Raw genomic sequence first — 18118 nt, 5'->3', positions numbered from 1 at the left:
CTTGCAAAATGATATGAGGGTTGTCAGAAAAGAAATAGAGCTTAAACCGTTTCTGGAAGCTACATATCTAGCTATAACTATAAGAAGTCTTTTCTGAATCTTAGAATATATTTTTTAAGATTCTATTTATCCATTTTTTAAAAGATTATTTATTTACTTATTTGACAGAGAGAGAGATCAAAAGTAGGCAGAAAGGCAAGTGGAGAGAAAGAGGGGGAAGCAAGGTCCCCGCTGAACAGAGAGTCCGTTGTGGGGCTCGATCCCAGCACCCTGGGATCATAACCTGAGCTAAAGGCAGATGCCCAAACAACTGAGCTACCCAGGTGTCCCTGAATCTAGGAATCTTTTTGTTTAATTTCCCAACTCTCTGGAGATTGCAATTCTGAAACAGATAAACTAGATGGATAGTACCAAGCACATAGGCTAAATAAAATACAAAAGTATGTGAAAAAGTAGTAATACTTAAAGCCAGGGTTACAGATCAAATATAGGTCAAGGGTAAATTGCTGTTTAGCTCTCCTTATGGCACCCTGTTAATTTTATTTCTATATATTTAAAATCTCAAAACTTTATTCACTTTAGCTTTAGTGTCTGGGTTAATCTCTGGAAGAAGTCAGAGAAAAAGTGAACAACTAAATTCCCTCATCAGTAATACTATGTAGCAATCCAAGAGTCCTAAATGATTTTGTAAGAATTTGAAATATTTGCTACTTAAATATAAAGCAAATATTTGCTACTTCATATAAAGAAGTGACTTCACCAAAGATATTTTGGCTTAGATCTCTCCTAAGGCCATCACTATAAATCAAGGATGAGGTAAGATTTTATATCTTTTTCTCGATAAAATCTAATAGCTAAGAAATGTTGGGAGGATAAAATGGAAGTTGGAGAGCTGGAGACAAGAAGGACACAAAGAAAAGTAAACAAGAAACAAAAACGTGGTGATGAGAAGAGAAGGCAAAGCAGTCAGTAGAAGGAAGTTGTACAGAGAGGAAAGAGCAACAGAGAGAGGAAAGGCCTGAACCATTGAAAGAAGGATGTCAGCATCCATTATATATTTTTGCTAGTTAATAATTTTTTTAAAAGATTTTATTTATTTGACAGACAGAGATCACAAGTAGGCACAGAGGCAGGCAGAGAGAGGAGGAAGCAGGCTCCCCGCTGAGCAGAGAGCCTGATGCGGGGCTCGATCCCAGGACCCTGGGATCATGACCTGAGCTGAAGGCAGAGGCTTTAACCCACTGAGCCACCCAGGCGCCCCCTAATAATTTTTTTTATATTAGTTTAATTTTTTTTTTTAAATGTACTTACTTATTTAAGAGGGAGAGAGAGAGAGAGAGAGCGCGCATGTGCATGAGCCTGGGGGAGGGGTAAAGAGAGAGGCAGAGGGAAAAATCTCAGACTCCTCACTGAGAATAGGGGAGGGGGTAATTCAGGGCTCTATCTCACAACTCTGAGATCTTGACCTGAGCTGCAGTCAGGAGTCCCATGCTCAACCAGCTGACCCACCCAGGAACCCCAATATTTGTTTAACTTCTAATAACACTGAGTCTCTGCTTCCTAGTGGTTTGGCAACCTGGTTACAATGGAATGGTGGAATGATATTTGGCTCAATGAAGGTTTTGCAACATACATGGAACTCGTCTCTGTTAATGCCACATATCCAGAGCTACAATCTGTAAGTTTACAATTTTGTATGTCGTACCACATATACAATTCAGCCCGTAACACAAATCTATCACCCAGAAATCTATGGGCAGAGAGCTCTAATAGCACAAATGTACAGCTGTGTATGTGAGGTGAGAGGAAAGAAAGTCACTGTCCATGAACAATGATGTAGGACGAGATGGGGCTCATGGTTAAAGATCCTCTGGAGAGTTCTCGGCGTGTAACCTGAAAATTAAGCATAATTGGGGCACACGCTTCTAGAATTTTCAAAAGGCCTGCCTATTCACTTCCCTAAAATATATGAAAAGATTTTTTTCAAACATGTCTTTTTCTTTACACATAAAGAGTCTGAACACTACATATCAAGGTGGTTTGTAATGTTTACTTAACTCTTTGGGTAGGCATTTGGTCCAGTATGGTACAGAGGGTCATGGATTCAGAGTCAGTGTCATCATTCTTCTCCTCCTCTTCCTCCTCCTCCTCCTCCTTCTTCTTCTCCTTCTCCTTCTTCTTCTTTTAAAAAGATTTTATTTATTTATTTAACTGACAGAGATCACAAGTAGGCAAGGAGGCAGGTGGGTGGGGTTGGGGAAGCAGGCTCCCCCATGAGCAGGGGGCCCAATGCGGGGCTTGATCCCAGGACCCTGGGATCATGACCTGAGCCGAGAGCAGAGGCTTAGCCCACTGAGCCACCCAGGCCCAAGTCAATGTCTTCTTATTTGCTATGTGTTGAATCCATGGTGGAGTCCCAAAGTTTCATATATTCTCACTTGTAAAGAGCACATAATGCATCTACTTTACAGGAGTGTTGAAAGGATCACAGATAAGGTCCTGGCACATAGCAAGTGTTCACCAAATGGGAACCATTTTATTTCTGTATCCAAGGGCCTGGTATGTGGTACACATTCAACCAATGTCTGAAGAAATGTTGGATTTATGCCTTTATGAAGTAGAGAATTGGTGGCAGGGGACTATATAAGGGGAAAGAAACTTACAATCAATTGTAAGAAATGACTACTTCTATGATGATTATCTTCCTAAGCCTACTGTGTTTTGTACTGCTTTGAAAGTGTCAAATTCAAAGTGAAAACATTTTCTTCCCTCTTTAGGATGATGCTTTTTCAGACGTGTGTTTTACAGTAATTAAAAAAGATTCATTAAATTCATCCCGTCCTATCTCCAATCAAGCAGAAACTCCTACGCAGATAGCAGAAATGTTTGACTCCGTTTCCTATAACAAGGTAGTAAATGCTGTGGGAGCTCTGCTTTCAGTAGAAATGTAATGAGGCTTGTAAGATCAGCAGTTGAACTTACTGGTTGCTGATTCCCGCCACTGGTTATACTTTTGTTGTATTTGAAGTTCCGTTTTCAGACACCACCCATGTTCCGTACAGTTTAAGCGCCCTTAAAAAACAAATCATACTATCTTTTTCTTTATCTTCTTTTTTTTTTTTTTTGTATTTCTTTCTTTTTTTCAGGGAGCTTGTATTTTGAATATGCTCAAGGATTTTCTGAATGAGGAGAAATTCCGCAAAGGAATTATTCACTACTTAAAGACGTTCAGTTATGGAAATGCTAAAAATGATGATTTGTGGAACAGTCTGTCAAATGTAAGTCATATGCTGGGGAACAGTAGACTGTCGGTAAATCTAAAATGTAATAGGCTAATTATGAAGGTTTATAAATAGTTGTATTGTCAGTCAATCAACATGTATTCCACTTTCTACTCTGCCAGTTGTATCGAAGGCAGCACGTTCTTTTTCCTTTGGAACCAGATGCCATCCACACTGGGGTAGTCACAGGCCTTTGGTATCTGGTGCCCTTTTCTTTGGTTCCCTTCTAAGGATAACCTAATACTTTTATCTCCTCATTTTCCAAAATCTTTAATGACTTTGTAATTCCCGCCATGAATATCTAAACTTCTCTGCCCCGATTTTAAGGTTGAACTCTACTTTTTCAACTTTAGTGTCCAGCATGTATTTTCCATTGCGTGAGACACATTTCCTCCCTCATCGGAAGAAATCCTGCTCAATCCTTATGTCATCACGTTTTTGTTTCAAGGGTCCTTGCTACCTGGGGACCCTTTCTTCTTGCCAACAATTCAAACGCCATCCATCCTTTAAGTTCTAGCTGAGAATTTACCTTCTCCTTACAGACTACTCCACCCTTCAATGGTTTGCCTTTCTTTTCTTTTCTTTTCTTTTTTTTTTTTTTTTTAGATTTTTAAAATTTATTTGACAGAGAGAGACACAGCGAGAGGGGGAACACAAGCAGGCAGAGTGGGAGAGGCATGCCAGGCAGAGAGTCCCATGTGGGGCTTGATCCCAGGACCCTGGGATCATGACCCCAGCTGAAGACAGGCACTTAACAACACAGCCACCCAGGTGCCCCAGTGGTTTGCCTTTCTGCTCAATACCTAAAAGTGCATTTACGAATCTATCCCCCATAGTGATATCGTCTTTTAATAGCTTATAATAGTTTAATAATAACAATAGTAATAATAATAAAATTTGCTTCAGAACAAGAATCATATTGGGGCACCTGGGTGGCTCAGTGGATTAAGCCTCTACCTTCAGCTCAGGTCATGATCTCAGGGTCCTGGGATCAAGCCCCCCCACATTAGGCTCTCTACTAAGTGAGGAGCCTGCTTCCCCTTCTCTCTCTGCCTGCCTCTCTGCCTACTTGTGATATCTCTCTCTCTCTGTCAACTAAATAAAAAAAATCTTAAAAAAAAAAAAAAAGAACAAGAATCATATCTATTCTAGGTGCCAGGGCATTTAGCGTTGTGATTAATGAACAGTTAATTGCTAATGAAGGAACACTTGGTCTCTTTTGTCATTGGGATTCAAGTAGTATGATAAGTAAAATGAAGAAAACATGTAGTAGGCTTAGATGATTCTAAGAATTATTAAAATACTCTTAAGTTTTCAACTGTGAGTAAAATAGTCTTTTATAGATGCATTGGACTGGCAGGCTTACGCAGAGAGATAGACAAACCCTAAGCCATTGTAGACAAAAGAGTCCTCTTTGTAAGCACTTCATGGCCCAGGGCCAATCATAATATTGTTCAATATTTATATAACACTTAATAGTTTAAAAATATATTTCAAGAGCATTATCTCATTATCTCATTTGAGTCTTTAGTACAACCTATGTAAATGTTTTTATCAATTTCTATCACTTCCTGCTGAAAATCTAGATGCTTGCTCTCCAGAGTCCTCCTAAACTTCTCAACAAGCCTCATGTTGCTTTTCTCTCCCATCCCTCACTTTCTCCCTCTCCTTGGCTATGTGTGTGTGTGGACATCAACCTTGTCTTTCTTCAACAAGAAACAATATGTCCTTGGTGTGCATGGTGGTCAGGGAGTTATTAGAGGAGAAATTTAGCCAAGAATTGCAGGATTCTTTTAGGCCAACTGTGGATATTCCTATGTTAAATTTAGTCACATCATGCTTATTAGCCATCTCAAGAAGGTAAGGTAGGCATTCTTGCCCCATTTTTATAGGTGGGAAAAGTAATATTGAGGGAGAAATTGGTGCAAGGTTGTATAGACACAGGCAATGAAGGAGTCAGTATTTGAGATCTATCTTCTGATTCCAAGCTCAGTATTCATTTTCCTAATAACTTCACAGCTTCTTCCTAGTTATCAGGAAAGTCTCCCATCTAACCTTTTCCTAAAGGTCCTCAGGTCTAGTTGACCACTTTCTGATGCCAATTGAAACTGTGGTATGAAATGATATCTTCCTCAACACTGTGTCACATCACATCATTTCTAACATGTGTCAATAGTAACTTGGGAATTAGAGGAATTCTTTGTTGTTATTTTTCATAAAATCATTTAAGAGCATTTGAGAGCCTTAGAAAGTGTGTGTGTGTTATTTTTCCATGTACAGTTCCCCTTGAGCATTAAGTCTTAGTTATTTAAGCGTTGATGACAAGTTGTTGATTTTCTTAGGTCTCATTTTAATTCTGAATTCAAAGTTTATTATTCTCTTGTTACTGTGATAGTCATTAGGAATGCCCAGGTAAGCAAAGGCATTTCCCCTCCCCAGTCAAGGGATTTGTGATATGATAGGAGACGTTTACTACTAGACACAGTTGCCTAAATGCTAAATAGGGGCATGAGCAGCACGTACAATAAAAGAATAAAGTAGGACCTTTCCCAAGGGAAAGAGAAAACAAAGAAAAAGTCAACAAACTAATTAATTTTTACAACAATCATTCTACTACATTGTACTTCTTTAGAAAACTTGAAATATATATGTGTGTGTGTATATATATATATATATATATATATATAAATTTAATTGATCTAGATATACATGGTAAGGAACATAACAGTTCATGAAAATGGAAAAAAAAAAAGGGGGGCCTTTGCAGCAACCATAGGAAATACACAAAAATTACTTTTTGTTTTATGTATATAAGTAACTTTTCCTATGGTCACTACCAAGATGCTTTTCTTCCCCCTTTCTCATGAGCTACTATGCTCCATACCATGTCTGAAGCAATTAAATTTTCATAGAGCTATTAAGTGTCTATATTCATGTCTAATATGCATATTCAGCCAACTATCAATACCCAAATGGCAGTGTTCTTCCATTCTTGTTTTATAGAATTGTCTAGGTGATTTTACATCTGGTGAATTTTGTTATTCTGATTCCAAGATGACAAGCAATACAGTAAGTATAAAAAAAACTTAGAGTAGAAGACATCTGGGGTGTCATGTGATCCGAAGTGATTATGTAGAGGAGCCCAACTATTCCTTTTTTAAAAAAGATTTATTTATCTATTTATTTATTTATTTGAGAGAGAGAGAGAGAGAGAGGGTGCTAGAGTGGGGGGAGAGGCAGAAGGAAAGACTCTTCAAGCAGGTCCAGCATTTGGTGGGGCAGCCTGATGTGGGGCTCCATCTGATCCCCTGACCCATGAGATCATGACCTGAGCTGAAAGCAAGAGTTGGACATTTAACTGACTGGGCCACCCAGGTGCCCCATCAATTGTCCCTTTAAATAACTGGAAAGGAAGAGACTTCCACAGTTTCCCTTGAAACAAAGTTGACTGAAAAAGGAATGTTCAGGCCTCTTAGGGGGATGATGCTGTTACTACTATATTTTTGTTACAATTCAGCTTTCCCACAACCCCACTGCTAGCTAAAAATATCTCGGCTCAGAATTCTTCTGCCTGGTTAGTGCTGTCTTGGCACCCTCCAGGCTTAGGAAAATGCCAAACCAAATATGTTAGGTCTGGAAATAGGGTGAATGGTTTTCTAGAGGCCCCTGTCTTTTTGTTTACTTCTGGGAAGTTAGTGGAACACTTTAGTGGAAGAAAAGAGGAACTCTTTTTAAGAAGAGGCACAGGAATCCCATAAATTGTAGTTTTTAAAGGAAGATTCGGCATAATCCAGTGATCAGAAGTCCATAAGAGAAGCTAGGAAGCTAGAGGCTTTCTTCTCCATTCAGTTGACATCTATTGATATAATACAGTTCTTTTGGAGTATTTAAAGCTCCCCTAAAGATAGACATTTCTCTCTGAAACACCTCCACTCCACTGTCCTTAAAATGGAGAGGCGGTTTTGTTCTGTTTTGTTTTCTGGGCTTTTGGTTTGCAGTGGAGCAGGAGGGAGCTCCAGTCTAGAGCAAGGCCTTCCTCTGGGACTTTTGCCACCGCATGTTAACCCTCTAGCTGCTGCATACATCCCTCCTTCAGTCAGCTTGCAGAGAGCACCTCTGGGGCAGCCCGGCTCCAGTTCCAGCCCTGAGCTGACAGCCTGAGGCCCCCCTCTTCCTCCTCAAGCCTTGTTTCCGCCATCCAAGGAGATTGTGCATTTCTGCTCTCCTGGGCTTCTCTCCTCCCTCTGGAGTCACCGAAGTCACTTGTCATTTCAGCTCGCCTTCCGGGAGGAAAGCATGGAGCTCAAGGAGATGATGGGGACCTGGACTCTGCAGAAAGGAATTCCCCTGGTGGTGATCACAAGAGAAGGGCGTTCCCTCAGGCTGCAGCAGGAGCGCTTCCTGAGCGGGATTTCCAGAGAGGACCCTGAATGGAGGGCCCTGCAGGAAAGGTGGCTGCTTTTCTTCTGTTCGCCTAGGTCACTGTATCTCCGCTTGCTCTTTAGTTTCTTGGGCAACATGGTGGATGCTCTTTCTACACAGGCAGCAGAGGCCTGACCCAGCCTTGGTAACAGACTGAAAGAGCTTCAGCCTGGGCCCCAGACAGCGTTACTGTGTCCTTGTGTTCTTGATAATTCTGCAGCAGCCGCTGGGCTCTGATGCATAGCTCTGCTCAAATATGTCCCACTCTTTTCCATCCTAGATTTCTGGGGCCTCATAGGTTGGGTGACTAGAGCATACATAGAAATTGTTATGACAGTTCTACATCCTATCTGAAGAGAAAATATATCCTCTGGGGGTGAATTACATTCCTGTGAATCCTGTGAATTCAACCTCCTGTGGCCTTTTGTTTTTCAGTCACTGACTGTGAATGCGTTGTCTTAAAACATATGCTGTGTCTTGGTAATAATGAAAGTGAATCCAATGAACCGTACTATCATATCTCCTTCACCAGCCTATCCCAAGAAGCCGCGTTCAAGGCTTTACTAAAATCAAGAAACACAACACTGTCCACAATTCTCTGATCTATTAGTTCCATCCATAAGATGAATGAGGTCAATTTTAAAATGAAATAATACAAGTGAATCTGTTCTGACTCTTATTGTTATTTCTTTTTCTAGGGATGTATCTGTCTCATAACAATTCTAGAATTTTTCTGACAATCAGAAGCAAATTCAAGGTCTTTAACACAGACAACATATTGTTTTTCTTTTCTATTTGGTCAGTTGCCCATTTCCAATCCAACAGCAACTTTTTTTTTTTTTTTAAAGGTTTTATTTATTTATTTGACAGACAGAGATCACAAGTAGGCAGAGAGGCAGAGAGAGAGAGAGGAGGAAGCAGGCTCCCTGCTGAGCAGAGAGCCCGATGCGGGACTCGATCCCGGGACCTCGAGATCATGACCTGAGCCGAAGGCAGTGGCTTAACCCACTGAGCCACCCAGGTGCCCCCCAACAGCAACTTTTATGCCACTTCTCTATCCACGCATTTCATTTTTCCGTATGTCCTTCTAAAGTCTGAAACTCAGAGAGCTTAAAACTATTTATATCCTGACAACACAACCTGAAAAATTTAATGGTGATTCATTCCTGGGAAGGCAGGATTCACACTTTTATAACTTATCAAACTATCACGAGGGCGTTCAATGCTGTGGATGGGCCAGAGTAACAAATATCTACTACAACGATCTGTATTTTTCCTCTGTATTTAGATGATTCTTATAAAATTATTATCATCTGATTCATGCTTATTCAAACTCAAGAAATGCTACTTTCCCTCTTTTTCACTCCCAGCTATGTTTATCTGGAAAAAAATTCCTTTCCTTCTGGAGCCAAAGGTCAATCCAGATCATTCTGTTAAATCTTGGCAATATCTATGTGTCTGCTTTTACCTTTTTGTATAATTTTTCAATTGCTTTGTTAATTATCAATACCTTATGGGTTAACATGTAGATTATCCCTTTACTAGATTAAAGTCTACATATGCTATTTCTTTCATTGTTTTATATTTTTCTGAAGACTAATAGGTACATCCTCAATTATTCCTTTTTCTGTTTTTTCACCTGTTGGTATTTTCAAGGACTTGATTTTACATGTACAAGATTACTGTAGCTAATATGGCTTGATGGCAATAGAGGAATTGTAAAACCTGCTAGCAAGCAAAAAAAATGCACCAGCCAATTTCTGTTATTTATCATAGTAGGACCACTGAGAAGTAACCAAAGTATCATTGAAATTGGTCTTTTCCTCCAATCCATTCGGCTTTTCTGGACTTGGCTGATCAGCAGATCCTAGATTGCGGTGTTGTGACTACTTACAGTTACTTACCAGTTGCAAGGGTGGGGTGTGGGTAGCTGTGTTGAACAAAAGGATAAGTGGAAATCATATTGAGGTCAGATCTTTATCTCTTGAGGCTTTTCTTGAAGTTTTCTTTGGTTGTTTGAATTAATATCAGGCTGCCAGAGTTTTTGGAAATATGAAAGGAAGACTGGATTTTTTTCTCTTGCTTAGAAGAAAACAATCAGCAGAATTTATGGTATGAGATTTGGACAACAATGGCACAGATAATTGTGGCAGAGCTCAACCAGGTATATATAGCACCTCTATAATTGTATGGAAGAATTTTTGCATACTGAAGGATCTGTAAGTCTTAGCCTATAAAATTTATAGGGCCCCTGGTGGTGTGAAAGATGGGCCATTAAGTGCCTTTTACAACCTATCTGAGTCTGACAATGTGAACATTAAATGGGCCATTCGTTCAGTCTGTAACCATCTCCATCTTCTGACACAGGTACCTGTGGCATATTCCATTGACCTACACCACGAGTTCCTCTAATGTGATCCATAGACATGTTCTAAAATCAAGGACAGGTAATGAACTCATGAGCCAAATAGGTCTTTCAGTTCTGAAATTAAACATGTTCTGGGCTATGTGGAGGAAAGTTACTGTAAGTAAATTTCAAAATAAAAGATTTATGTCCAGGGAAGTCCTCATTTCTCCATTTGAATTTTGAATTTTCTATTCACTGGAAAGTTTTCTTGTGCGTTTAGCATTCAGAGATAGGTTTGTATTTATATCAGGAAATGAGGGCTTTCTTTCTTATATCCCTTAAAAACTACTAACCCAGCTCTTATGCCACAAGGCAAAAATACGTATTGGAATGAATTTGGAATGCATTGGCTCTGGGTTCAACTCCTTACTATGTCACCTATTAGATGTGTGACCCTTAGACAATTTCTTTACTCCTCCTGAGCTTCAGTTCTCTCATCTTATTTTGAATGAGGACTAAGTCTCACAGATCTATTGAGATAATATGATAATGATATTTTGATGACATAGGATAATGTTTGTCATATTAAAAATACATAATATAATTTTAATTTCACTTTTGAATACCTCACTGAAATATGAGAAGGTTTCCGTCATAATGTCATGTTCAACCTGGAATCTTTATTTCATCCAAAATGAGGACTAGACAAGTGGATCACCTATCTACATATACATATTGCAATGACCAGTGACAAGGCCACAAATAAGTCAAATTCCGATCATGCTTATTATCTGATGAACTGGGCCTCTTAGACCTGCAGAGACTGCTTTTGAGAACAAATTTACTTATTTATTAATTTAATAAGACCATAATTCACCAAAAAAAAAAAACCCATTCAGTAGACTGTGAAAATGAATATCATAATGATTCTTCCAAAACTTTGTCTTCCTACTGATTAATTAGTAATAGCATGAGAACTAACAGTTTTGGAGATGTTCCTGGTATGTATATTGTTAATAAAATGCTATGCCAATTTCTTCCTCCTAGATACTCTGGAATTATCTGAAAAGACCAGCTGGGTGAAATTCAACGTGGACTCAAATGGCTACTACATTGTTCACTATGAGGGGCACGGATGGGACCAACTAATCACACAGCTGAATCAGAACCACACACTTCTCAGACCTAAGGACAGAGTAGGTCTGATTCATGATGCATTTCAGCTAGTAAGGTAATGCAAAATTTCATTCCATTTCACAGGAAATAAGTTATTCATAACCAGATATGATAGATTTTAAAATCAAACATTCAGTACTGTTCATTCATATGTGATGGATCTGAATGAAGGTCAAATACTGGCCACTAGATCAAAGCTTATCTACTGATAAGGTTTTTGACCAATACAGTATTTAAACACGTAATCTGACATTTTAAAATGTGGGGAAATTTATGTACAAATCCTGACTTCTGGAGTCTCTTTTGAACGTGAGATGTGGCAACTATGGACCTTCATTCCCACGTAGAGGAGGATGCAGCGTCCTTCTTGAAGCAAGGCTTTTACTGTCCCATGCACCAAAGTCCCAAATGGTACACGAGTGACCTGTTTCAGTCACTTAGGGTGGACCCTCTAAGCATTTAAGCTTTTGATGACAGATTTAAAATTTAGGTGAGTAGCTTGCTGTTTCACCAAATACCTATGTAATCTGTTGAACAAAAAAGTGTAATATAGTCTTAACCTTTATGATTTTAAATGTTAAATCAAGTGCGCAATCCATTTGTTACTTGGCTCACACCGTAGAAATCAATATGAAATTGAAAGGGAAATGAAGGAGAAACTGGCTCCTTATGTTTATTCCTCCTTAGATTTTCCTGGAAAGACAAAGTGTTTTCTTTCTTTTCTCATTTATCATCAGCAGAAAAATATGTAGAATAAATCCCGTCACAAGATCCCCAATGGAAAAAAATTAGGAGTCAGGTGAAATAATGTGCATTGTAAGCTTTTCCTATTCTGAGAATTACTATATTCATTTTATTTAGTGTGACATATTATTTCCTTTCAGATGTTTATCTAGGTCAAATTGAGTGAGAGTAACCAGCAGGACATTTCTCAGGAGAAGCTTCTCTGTACAATAACAGAATTCTTTAGTAAGGAGAAAAGGAGAGATTGAAAGCTTAATCCTCAGCTCATGTCTCAGGAACACTTGTAGCAGAGCACATTGAAGTCAGGATGGGCTAGGAATGTGGCCATCCCACAACTGTGGGGATGGTTACATGATAGACTAGCTGGGAAGTAAGCCACGGTTCATTGGAGAAGGTCTGTCTGGTCAAAGGAGAAGCTCTGAGTAGATTGCAAAGAAGATGAGTTAAAAATGTAGGAATAGGAACACTGAAGAATATTGACAATTTAACAATGAAAACCAATATTTCAAATAGTTGCAAAATCTCTTTTGCTCTTTCTGCCAATAAATTTATAGGTTGTCTAAATTTAGCAGAAGAAACCCTACTGTTATTAATGAATCAGTGGAAAAACGAGGTGGCCAGGTTAATGAAGTTAAGAATACAAATTTTGGTTTAAAATAGATGACTTCAAGTATTATCTCTTCAATTCTTCTTTGACCCGAGGCAAATTATTTAAACATTTTAAGCCTAATTTTTCTAGTCTTTAGTACTTCTCTAGTCTTTAAAATTCCAGATTTAAATAAAAATATCTAATATAAAGGGCTGTTTCAAGGATTGCATAAGATAATGCCACTAAAGCACTAAGCACAGTTCAATAAATGTTCAATAAATGTTAGCTATTAGTAGTATTAGTATTATCTAATAAAAATCATTTAAAACATCCTGTTTTGAAGAGGAAGATGAAGCAACAGCATAGAAATGCAGTTCAAATAATGTGAAGTTGGAAAAAAGAAGAATCTGAATTTGTGTATTATTTTGTTGCAACTATATAAAAAAAAAATTATTAGCTAAAAGTGTGGGGGAAGAGAGGAGGAAATATTCCAAAGTGCTATTAGTGAATGTGATGTGTAGTGAAATTATGAGGCATTTTTCCTTCCCTCTCTAATTTCCAACTGTTTCATAATTTGTTTATATTAACTTTATCATAAAACTCAGTCAATAAGGAAACAATTTAAAACTCTCATACTAGGTCAAAGTATTTTTACTTGCTACTCTCCCTTAATATTTATCGCATCTTCCCTGCTTTATAAAATATCTATTTAAGAGTTAAAAGAAGTAATCAGAGATCATAGTTGTTCTGAAGACAGAATTTAGCCAAGGAATGGACATTTATTTTAATTGCATTTTCATATTAATTAAGCATAACTTAACTCTTGAATCTCATCTGGGTTGAATGGAATTGAAACGACAACTTTAAATTCTTTACAGAAAAACTATTTGTTCCTTTTAGTCCCATACCCAAATTGGCTTTTCAGGAATATAGTTTTATTTCACAAAGGTACCAAATAGCTGAAACTGTATACTCATAAGTATAGAACGGTGTACTAATAAGATACAGGTTTTTTTTCTGTTGGGCTAAAGTATAAGCTCACATATGTGTTTATTTATAAGCTGAATCAACCTTCAGGTAACATTTTGCATGATGATTGGTGGTGTAACAATAGTTACATAAAAAGAAAAGCAATCCTCTTAAATGAATGTTAAGATTGATTTTTTTTTTTAGTAGATAAGTATAAAAGTAAATAATGGTGTTTGTTTTTGTAAGAAACAAATTAGGCTTGACAAATAAGAAAAACAGGATTAATATGAGGTCATTTTTGTGTTCAACACCCTTTTTACAATGGGACCCTGGAATATTTTACCTAGTTTTTCCTGTTGCTGATCCTCTAGGGTATCAGCTACACTGTACGGCATGACAGTAACAAACGAGGGAAGGAATCGTGACGTTTTGCAGATAACTACACTAAAAAATACAGCAAACCATAGAATCATAGTGCATATAATTCAGCCCTCCGTCTTCAGACAAAAACTGTGGAAACTTTTCCATAAGTCTGTTTGAAAGCAGTATATAATTGTGTTTAAGAAAAGTCTCAAGAGTTGGTTCTTCTTAATTTCACTTCTTGCTAGTTTCGGTTTCCTCTTTTTAGATAAAAATTGAACATTTAAAAACCCAAAGGAGGTAGAGCATTATGCTAATGAAAATTCAATAGAAATGTCTTTTGTTCTTGAATCTGTTTCCATATCAGACTATTATGCTTAATCTTCGAGTTGAATGCTGGCAGTAATAGTTTACAGACCACGTGCAGACACAAGTTCTGTCAGAAACACATGTGAGAACCACTTTGCAAAATGACGATATAATGGTTTATTTCCTCTGCAGAAGAGGCCCTAATGTTTGGTATTCAGAATAATAGTTTTGTTGTTTGTTCTTTTCATTAAAAGAAAATACAGAGAAGCCATATAACTTTGGAGTCTAATTAGATTCTAAAAAAAGATGGAAGTACTTTTTTTGTCCTACTCAGAATAAACACTACTTCTCTGTTAGGCTCTAGAAGGGACATTAAAAAAAGGAAGGACAAACTTTGTCCTCAAAGTTCCAAATCCACTTGGAGGAACAATTCAAATCCACAAGTGAAACCATTAGAGAATCACCCAACATGTGAAAACCTTGCTATTATTTGGTCCTAACTATTAATATTAGCTAATATTTCCTTTATAAATCTCTTACTGCATGTGAGGAATGACTCCAAGCACTCTGTGTGAATGAAGTCACTTAATCCTTACAACAGCACAAGATACTACTGTTACTTTCATGTATAAGGGATATAACTGAGGCCGGGAAAGGTTAGGTAATTTGCCCAAGATCATAGAACTAGTCAGTGGCAGATCTAGGACTTAAACCCAATGGTCTGGCTGAATTGTTCCTCCCATTGCTCACTAGATCATATTTGTGTTAATATTAAGAATACTAAGAACTGGGGGTGTGTGGGTGGCTCAGTGGGTTAAAGCCTCTGCCTTCAGTTCAGGTCATGATCTCAGGGTCCTGGGATCGAGCCCCGCATCAGGTTCTCTGCTCCTCAGGCAGCCTGCTTCCTCCTCTCTCTCTGCCTGCCTCTCTGCCTACTTGTGATCTCTCTCTGTCAAATAAATAAATAAAATCTTAAAAAAAAAAAAAAAAAAGAATAGTAAGAACTCTAAGTTATGTACACACACCCAACCTTGTTTCATCCTTCAGTGCAGGAAGGTTGACCCTAGACAAAGCCCTTGACCTGACTCGTTATCTCCAACATGAAGCAAGCATTCCCGCACTTCTCAAAGGTCTGGAATACTTAGAGCTGTTTTACCGCATGATGGAGAGAAGGAATGTTTCAGATGTCACAGAAAACCTCAAGGTTTGTATCACTTCCAGGAAATTCACTAAGTAGAGAGTGTCTGGAGGATGGGCGAGACTTGGTCTGTTTGTGTGAACTTCTGGGGATAAATCTTTAAGAAGCTGAGGGAACTGGCTGATGGCACCGTCAACCGCACTGAGTGGTTGGAAATCTCTCATTTCTTGTCATCACCAACCTAAGACGATCCTATCAGGATCGTGGGCAAAATATTCCTTCTAAGTGTGATTTTATCTTTTGTCAATGATATTCTACCCTCAGATAGGAAATTAAACCCCATTTTAATGCAAAAACTCTGTTTAAATATGGTAGGTGGGGCCCAGAAAACAAGGAGAAAATACAAAGCCAAATAGTTCTGTGTTTGGGCAAGATTCATGCAGGCAGTTTAGAGTTGATCCTTTTTGGCGGGTAAGAGCTGTGTTAAGTACTAAATTTAGCCTCTCTGTAAATCATCCTCTTCTTTCGGCAGCATTACATTCTCCAGTATTTTAAGCCAGTGATTGACAGGCAAAGCTGGAGTGACAAGGGCTCTGTCTGGGACAGGATGCTTCGATCGACCATCCTAAAACTGGCCTGTTACCTGAACCATGCTCCTTGCATCCAGAAGGCAACTGAACTCTTCTCTCAGTGGATGGAATCCAGTGGAAAATTAAAGTAAACCTAGACATCTGTCCTGTTCTTTGTTCCTTTCACTTTGATGCAAAAGTCTTTGATCAAGCAAGATGTTAGATCTGAAACCTTTCAGTGAAGATGGTATGGGGCAGGGGGCATGGTAGGGTAAAGCCATGCTGGGAATTACAAACCTTTGTTTCATGCTAGCATATAGTAAGTGCTCAATAGATTTTGTGGGAAGTGAGATTTAGGTCCCCTTAGTGGGAGGGCTTGGAGGGATTGGCACGGTGACAGAAAGATTGCCAGAAGGTAGAAGTGGGGGGAGGGGGTTGCACAAGCTCCGAAAGTGTGTCTTAAAGATAAAAAGCAATGTGAAATGTACAAGCAGTCAAAACAGCAGTGATCATCTGTTAAAAGTTGGTGTGTTTTTTTTTTTTTTGAGAGGTTACCTTTTAAAAAAGTCTACTTCTTCATCACCCAATACCAGAGACCTGAAATTTGACCCCAGATTTCATATTTGATGAGAAACCAATGACTTGGGGGCATCAAAAGTGTGTATGTGGTGGCAAAATGGATTCTGGTGTTTATTACAATCAGGAAGATGCCCAGCGATCACAGGGATTACGCTGTTTCATAGGACTTTTTCCTTCACTTTGTTCCTCATACTATAGCATTCCGTCGGATGTTTTAGAGGTCGTGTATTCTGTGGGTGCTCACACAGCAATAGGTTGGAATTACCTTTTGGAGCAATATGGACTGTCCATGTCAGGTGCTGAAAAAAAGAAAATTCTGTATGCATTGTCAACCAGCCAACATCAGGAAAAGTTAAAGAAGTAAGTGCATTAATTAAACCAACTTGTTAAAAGTAAACTGATAAAAATCCAATGAAGTCACTAAAATATTGACCACCAACTTCAAAGTCATAAAAGAATTGAATCAAAATTTGATTTGCTTTGAATTTACTTCTGAAAAATACATATGGACAAAATGCAAATGATCAAAACAGATATTCCTAGTTATTAATCAGGTGACCAATATTGGACAAATAGCTACATTTTACTTTCAAAACCTTGGAGAAAAGTGAACGCAAGAATGCATTCTTGGGTATAAGGTGTTGTACAAGATGCTGATTAATTTCTTTGAAATAATAAGTGAATAAAATTACTGCCAGAAAAAAAAGAAAATTTAGCTGGAACATTAAAAATATTAGTAAGGAATTTATTACTGTTTTTGGTAAGTTATAATTCTATCATGCCTCTTTCTCTTCTACTCTTAATATATTGATAACCTGAGTTAATTTCCATTATATGACACATGCCATGAGAAGTCAAATGATCTTTATTTCTTCAGATTAATTGAACTAGGAATGGAAGGAGAAGTCATCAAGACACAGGAGTTGTCCACTCTTTTTTATGTGATTGCCAGAAATCCAAAGGGGCAGCAACTAGCCTGGAATTTTTTAAGAGAAAATTGGACCCATCTCCTAAAAAAGTTGGTATTCATTTACATCCAATGTGTGTTCTTCTACCTAGATGATTCAGTTACCTGAAACCAAGTACCATGATGCATCCCCCAAAGCACATAAATCTTATTTCTACCCAAATAGTTTGATGAACTCTATTCGTTTGAAAATTTAATACCCTGAATTACTCTGTCCAGATGTGAGGAGAGGAGTGAGAAGTGAGTGGGAAAGAGATTTCTCTCACCCTTCCCAGGCAAAGAACTCCTGGGCCACCATGGTCCTCCTAGCTTCCTCACCAGCCCAGAAGAATCCAAGCAATCCATATATACTGCATCGAACACATTCTGCCTGCTTTGTTCATGGAGAGTTTCAGGAATTTTGATGAACACTAATCCCCACCCTCAGTTCCCCTGTGGAACTGGCTCAGTGGAGAGCTTAGAGGAGATGAAAGAAATCTGATCAGAAGTGTTTTGGGAGACACCCCCTCTTTAAAACTTCATCAGTTCTGCGTCTTTTCTAGGGTTTCAACCCCTGGGAGAACCAGAGTTCACTCCAGCATGCTCTTGGCCCTAAAATATCCCTCAGAAAGAACAAATAATGATTAGACTTCAGTGGAAGGTATAGGATAGGAGTGCTTTCTCTCACA

The 18118-nt window shown here is 38.3% G+C and overlaps 1 protein-coding gene across 2 annotated transcripts in view; it reads left to right on the top strand.

Annotated features, from left to right (window-relative positions):
- ERAP2 (endoplasmic reticulum aminopeptidase 2) overlaps positions 1 to 18118 on the top strand; it is a 39166-nt gene that overhangs the window by 17732 nt on the left and 3316 nt on the right. For both annotated transcript variants that reach the window (XM_004769949.3, XM_004769948.3), the window contains 11 exons: positions 1565 to 1678; positions 2778 to 2909; positions 3147 to 3278; positions 6285 to 6350; positions 7557 to 7732; positions 10071 to 10150; positions 11098 to 11281; positions 15245 to 15401; positions 15868 to 16052; positions 16682 to 16843; positions 17361 to 17501. In XM_004769949.3, the coding sequence (XP_004770006.1) occupies positions 1565 to 1678; positions 2778 to 2909; positions 3147 to 3278; positions 6285 to 6350; positions 7557 to 7732; positions 10071 to 10150; positions 11098 to 11281; positions 15245 to 15401; positions 15868 to 16052; positions 16682 to 16843; positions 17361 to 17501 (1529 nt within the window). The remainder of the gene's footprint in view (positions 1 to 1564; positions 1679 to 2777; positions 2910 to 3146; positions 3279 to 6284; positions 6351 to 7556; positions 7733 to 10070; positions 10151 to 11097; positions 11282 to 15244; positions 15402 to 15867; positions 16053 to 16681; positions 16844 to 17360; positions 17502 to 18118) is intronic.

This window comes from Mustela putorius, unplaced genomic scaffold, assembly GCF_011764305.1.
Source record: "Mustela putorius furo isolate JIRA1106 unplaced genomic scaffold, ASM1176430v1.1 tig00537350_pilon_pilon_pilon, whole genome shotgun sequence".
NCBI lineage: Eukaryota > Metazoa > Chordata > Mammalia > Carnivora > Mustelidae > Mustela > Mustela putorius.
The sequence above is the reverse complement of the archived record's forward strand: the minus strand, read 5'-3'. Positions and strand labels throughout refer to the sequence as shown.